The sequence below is a fragment of the Antrostomus carolinensis genome, unplaced genomic scaffold, assembly GCF_000700745.2.
Source record: "Antrostomus carolinensis isolate BGI_N321 unplaced genomic scaffold, ASM70074v2 scaffold32624, whole genome shotgun sequence".
Lineage (NCBI taxonomy): Eukaryota > Metazoa > Chordata > Aves > Caprimulgiformes > Caprimulgidae > Antrostomus > Antrostomus carolinensis.
Window position 1 is genome coordinate 1 of NW_010311925.1, and position 5625 is coordinate 5625.

Genomic DNA, 5625 nt, shown 5'->3' on the forward strand with positions numbered 1-5625 from the left:
CCCCGCCGAGCCCCCCCTGCCCCGCTGAGCCCCCTCTGCCAGCAGACAGGTACCATCCAAAAACGGCAGTGCAGAGAGGGTGGGATCCCACGTGCCCCTCACCTCTGGGGGATGGAGTTTTTGAGAAATGTGCCCTTTGCTTCAGTTTATTTTAGACCTTGGGCTGGCTCAGGGGCATGGAAGACAAATTTATCAGTTAAACCAAATTCTGGTGCAAAACAGTCTGAAAATGGGGTTCACACACCAAATTTAAGAGACCTCTGAACCTTCAGAAGTGAAATGCTTTTGCAGTTGTTTGGTTTTGATGGGAGGCTGGTGCCTTGTTGTGCTGTTTATACCACATTTAATCCAGCAGCCGTGTCACTGCAGCGGTCGTTGCTCCTGCCCAGGATCCGCTTCTGCTGCTTTCCTTTTGCATAAACAGCTGATTGACTCTGATCCTCTGTCCAGTGTGGATCCTGTGTGCGAGGCTGATTCCTGAAGGATCTGCTAGGATGGAATTTTTTGCCCTTGAATGGCAGCTCCTGCCTATTTTTAGACTCGTTAGTGAAGCAGGGGAAAAGGAGAACTTTGTCATTGCAGGGTCTCCGCCGGGACTTTCTGCTTTGGCCTTTGGGCATTTTATCTGTTGACAAAGACTGCCAGAAACCAACTGCAGCTGTGCGTGGCAGGAACAGTGTTTTTCCTGTGACATCCTGTCCCTAAACACATGTTGTTAGCAGGGGACCAATATAAAGTTGTGGTGGTGGAGGCCTCGCCATCCGAGGCAGTTGGCACAGTTTCTGGTGTCCTGTTTAATTTTTTTGAAGAACTCCTGGGAAATTAAAAATGATTAAAATGTCCTTGGTAGCGCTGGGTGTGCAGCACAATTCACTCTGCACTGAACCCTGTTCCTGTCCTCCATGGTGACATCCTCACAGGCAGGGGCACTGCAGCTCCAAAGATCAAACAACTGACCAGCTTCCCCTGGGCCATCAGAGTTTGGGGGAGATATTTTGGGGGATATTACATATTTTTTCTGCTAGTTTTACCTCTCTCCCCTTTGCACCACATCCCTTGGCATCAGGCAGGTTGGTAAATGCACAGGTCCTCTCCTTGCATACCACAGCCACGCTCGCTCCTGTGGCAGGCACCAGTAGGTGACACAGCCTGTCCCACTGCTGCCTGCTCCTGTCCCCACAGGGATGCCAGATGACCAGAGGGAAGGTTTGCAGGAGGAGCTCATCGATATTATCCTCCATGTCCTGAAGCGTAACCCCCAGCTGCACTACTACCAGGGCTACCATGACATCGTGGTCACCTTCCTCCTGGTGGTGGGGGACAGACTGGCCACAGCTCTGGTGGAAAAGCTCTCGACGCATCATCTCAGGTACTCACCGGGCTCGGTGGGACAGGAGCTGCCCGTATGTCCTCAGGCTGTGGGGAGGGCTGTGCCTGGGGCTAAGGCCGACTGCGTGTCACATCTGTACCCAGAGTGCTGTGAGAACAGTGTGAGCACAGAGTCCCAGAATGGCCTGGACTGGAAAAGCCCTTTAAGCTCATCGAGTCCAACCATGAACCCAACACTGACCAGTCCCCTATGACTAACCCATGTCCCTCAGCACTGTGTCTACACGACTCTTCAATCCCCCCAGGGATGGGGACTCCACCACTGCCCTGGGCAACCCCTTCCAATGCCTCAGAACCCTTGCAGCAAAGAAATTCTTCCTCACATCCCATCTCAACTGCCCTGGCCACAACTGGAGCCCATTTCCTCTTGTCCTGGCCCTTGGTCCTTGGTTGAACAGACCCACCCCCACCTCTCTCCACCCTCCTCCAAGGGACTTGGACAGAGCCAGAAGGTCTCCCCTCAGCCTCCTCCACACAATAGCACATGGCTTTGCAGGGAGCTGTGCTCTGGGGAAGGGATAATTGAAGGCTGTCACTTAATTTGTAGCATCTCTTGAAGCTGAAATGGCCAACACACCTGCATCGTTCATAACTCACTGCCCGTCCTGGCTGTCAGGGCCTCTGCAGCTCCCGGGGGCTGGCTCAGCACGGTGCCTCCCACTGAGCCTTCCCCAGCCCTGGGCAGCGTGCTCTGCACCGCCCGTGTCCTCAGCCCCGGGTCACGCCACTCTCCTCTTTGTGCACTGAAATGAGAACAAGCCTTCAGCTGGGGAGTGCTTTGGAGGGATTCTCCCTCCTCTGCCAGACCAGGGGTTAGGTTTGGGGACTGGAAGGGCTTTACGGTTCAGACAGGCACTGCAGCAGAATAAGAAGTGTCAGCTGACACCAGTGTGACTGTCTGGGTCTGGGCTTTCTGTGCAGATCAGCCCTGTGTGTCCCAGATAGGTGGAGGGGGCCTGTCCCAAATAGAACTCCCTGGGGCTGGGGACCACCCTGCCAGCAAAGCTGTTTATTGCAAGTACGTTTATTGACCTCCTGGCTGCCTCCCTGCAGGGAGAGCTCACAGACGTGGTTGATTGACAGAGCTTCTTTTCAATCTTTCCTCAGGGATTTTATGGACCCAACGATGGACAATACCAAGCACATATTAAATTACCTGATGCCCATCATAGACCAGGTGAACCCCAAGGTGCATGACTTCATGCAGAGGTACGCAGACCTTCCCTCAGAGCCTCCTAGCCCTCCCTGCTGCTCTCGTGTTACTGTTCATTGCACCAGCGTGTCCCCAGCACCACGGTGGCTTCTTCAGAGTGAGACAACAGCTGACCCACAGCTGATGGTGACAGTCCAAAGCCGTGTGGCACTCTGCTTCTGAGCAGACCCAAACCTCTGCTGCCTGTCTTGGAGGCTCTTACATGGTGCCACCCTCACCCCAGTGCTCTGCAGTCCATGTTGGAAAGGTTGGGGGTTGCAGATGGTGACTTACAAAGCTGCCACAACTGCTTCACGTGCCATTGTGGTGGCTGGTGTCACCTTGTTTGTTGCTAGTTCTGGGGATAATTCCCAGGCTGTGCACTAGGGACACACAAGTGTAGTCCAGGCGGATTAAAGCCGAAGCAGGAAGGTAAGTGGGAAGGTTTGGTCCAGAGTCCTTTCCTGGGCAGGTGTCTCTGTTAGGTTTCATGTCCAGGATGTCTTTGGGTACCAAGTTTGATTAGAAACTCCCAGAACTCAGTGAGCCTTTAGGGTGGGAAGGAATCTGAAAAGTTAACGGTGCTGCAGGACTTGAGGTGCCCTCAGGTCAGCGAGCCAGACGGTGATGTGCTCCATCACACATTCACCTCTCCTGAAAGGAGACTGCTCGGACCTTGACCATGGACCCCACTGGACATGAGAGGAGGAGTTCTGTGCCTCGGGGTTGAATCAGAGGGGCAGTTCCTGGGTGTGGACCGAGCTCTGGATGCTCTGCCAGTAACCAGGTCTGTCTCCCAGGAGTGTTTCAGTGCTGGCCAAGCTGTGGGCAGCGGTGATCTAACAGCACTTTCTCTCTGCGCAGCGCGGAGGTGGGCACCATCTTTGCTCTCAGCTGGCTGATCACCTGGTTTGGGCACGTCCTCTCTGACTTCAGGCACGTCGTGCGATTATATGACTTCTTCCTGGCGTGCCATCCCCTGATGCCCATTTATTTTGCTGCTGTGGTAGGTACTGGCCAGAGTGGTGGTGGGATTAATGGAGCTGTTGCGAGGTGCTGGTAGTTTGGGGCTGCAGAGTGGGGCTGGCAGACCCAGTGCTGCTGCTGCTTCTGGCTGCACCCCACTCTGCAGGACACCCCGAGGACAGTGATGTCCTTGGCCATGGCAGAGGGCAGGTGGGATCCAGGGTTGCTCGGGGCAGCCTGGGGGTGTCCAGATCTGCAGGCTGTTCCAGTTCAGTGCCGTGGAGGCAGCGTGACCTGGTGTTTTCTTTGCTTTCACATGCTGGCCCCGCTGCTGGGCACGTGCTGGAGAGCCTGGCCGGGGCAGCCCTGCGTTGTGTGTCCAGCTGCCCTTTCTCCTATGGGAAGTCCAAACCAATCTCTGTTTGAGGGCAAGTTGTAGAGTCAAGCCCTGCTGAGGTTCTACCCACGTCTCTGACCCACCAGCAGCAGGCTGTGCTCAGGAGTCGGGTGTAACTGCTGAGAAAGGGGCTCTCCATGGCCTCAGTCTCGGGAAGGGTTTGGTGTTTCCCTGCCCAGATGGGGGATGTTTCACTGCAGCCTGTCCCCGAGTCTTTCAGCTGAAGTGAAGTGTTTTTCTCTTCTGACTCCGAAGTGAGTAACGAGGAGTTGTCTCCACTTCCCTGGCTGTCCTCAGTGGTCTCGCTCCTCTCCGCAGATTGTGCTGTACCGGGAGCAGGAAGTTCTGGAGTGCGAGTGTGACATGGCCTCTGTCCACCACCTCCTCTCCCAGATCCCACAGGACCTTCCTTACGAGACTCTGATCAGCAGAGCTGGGGACCTTTTTGTCCAGTTCCCACCATCCGAACTTGCCAGGGAGGCAGCTCAGCAGCAGGCTGAACGGTGAGTGCTCGTGTGTTCGGTGCATCCCCTTGCCAGGTCTCGCTTCCTCGTGAAGATCTTCCTCCCTGGCAGGAGGCTGGTCCCAGAGGTGACCTGGGGACACTCCTTGACCTGTTTCTTCTCTCGCAGAACCGCGGCTTCCACTTTTAAGGACTTTGAGTTGGCATCAGTGCAGCAGAGACCAGACACTGTGTTGAGGCAGCGCTTCAGGGAGCGGCTCCGAGGGGAGGAGCGGACAAAATCCATCTTGACAAAGCCAAGGACCAACCGCTTTGTCAAGCTGGCGGTGATGGGGCTGACGGTGGCGCTGGGAGCAGCTGCCCTGGCTGTGGTGAAGAGTGCGCTGGAGTGGGCACCCAAGTTTGAACTGCAGATTTTCCCCTGAAGCCAGAGGAACAGCCCTTCCCTGTCACCATGTCCTTCCCCGCTGGGAAGGGGGGTGTTTGGTGAAAGGACCTGTCCAGATATCACCTGTCTGAAGATTATTTTTTATTCTTGCTGCATCCAGTGAGACTTTTGGCCTTTGTGACAGAGACTGATGGGAACCAGCCCAGCAGGACAGTTCCCTGCACTGACGCTCACCTTGCTGTCTCCTCCCCGTGCAGGGGTGAGCAGATGGGTGCTGCTGCCTTCTGAGGAACCGGAGGAGCGGCCGAGTCAGGCTCTTGGCTGCACACAGGCGACTGCAGGAGCGGAGCCGTGCATGGGCTGCGCCAAAACGACCCCACGCTGAGGATAATTAGTGGGAGCGAAGGTGGATTGTCACCTGGAGGAGTGTGTCCTGCAGGGTTTGGCCTGGGTGCCTGTGTCTGCAGGGGCGAGGGGCTGTTATACTCCTGAGGAACCGGGGAACCCTCTGGCTCTGCATCGTTCTCGTGTGCAGGCTGCTCCCCACCGCCTGCGTTCAGCTTCACCCATGGTCTGACCCTTCCCTTTCCCACAGGCACCCTCTGAGTAGAGCCAGACCCTTCCCAAACCCCAGCCATGAGCTGTAACACTCCCTGGCTCTTTCTGCTTCCTCATCTCTGCAGCCTGATCTGTTTACAGGTGGGAAGGGCAGGGGACAGGAGCAGACCTGCCAGAGGGAGCTTAGCTCTCTGTTGCTGGCAGTAGCGTGTTGTACCTCAAGTCAGTGAGGTGAGAGATGAGTGTCACTTGCCCTGCCCGAGGTATGTGCT

General features: G+C 55.8%; 1 protein-coding gene across 1 annotated transcript; it reads left to right on the plus strand.

Annotated features, from left to right (window-relative positions):
• Positions 1-1163: 1163 nt before the first annotated feature.
• On the plus strand, positions 1164-4832 carry TBC1D20 (TBC1 domain family member 20). Its single transcript, XM_010166886.1, has 5 exons — positions 1164-1369; positions 2497-2598; positions 3446-3587; positions 4263-4447; positions 4577-4832. Exons 1-5 carry the CDS (start codon positions 1185-1187, stop codon positions 4830-4832), a joined length of 870 nt encoding a protein of 289 aa, XP_010165188.1. The 5' UTR covers positions 1164-1184.
• Positions 4833-5625: the final 793 nt, after the last annotated feature.

Bases quoted from the DNA above. Each gene is read 5' to 3' on its own strand.
- TBC1D20 (XM_010166886.1), top strand. From the start codon at position 1,185: ATGCCAGATGACCAGAGGGAAGGTTTGCAGGAGGAGCTCATCGATATT. The intron at 2,599-3,445 runs GTACGCAGACCT...CTCTCTGCGCAG, and splicing joins GTGCATGACTTCATGCAGAG to CGCGGAGGTGGGCACCATCT. The intron at 4,448-4,576 runs GTGAGTGCTCGT...CTTCTCTCGCAG, and splicing joins GCTCAGCAGCAGGCTGAACG to AACCGCGGCTTCCACTTTTA.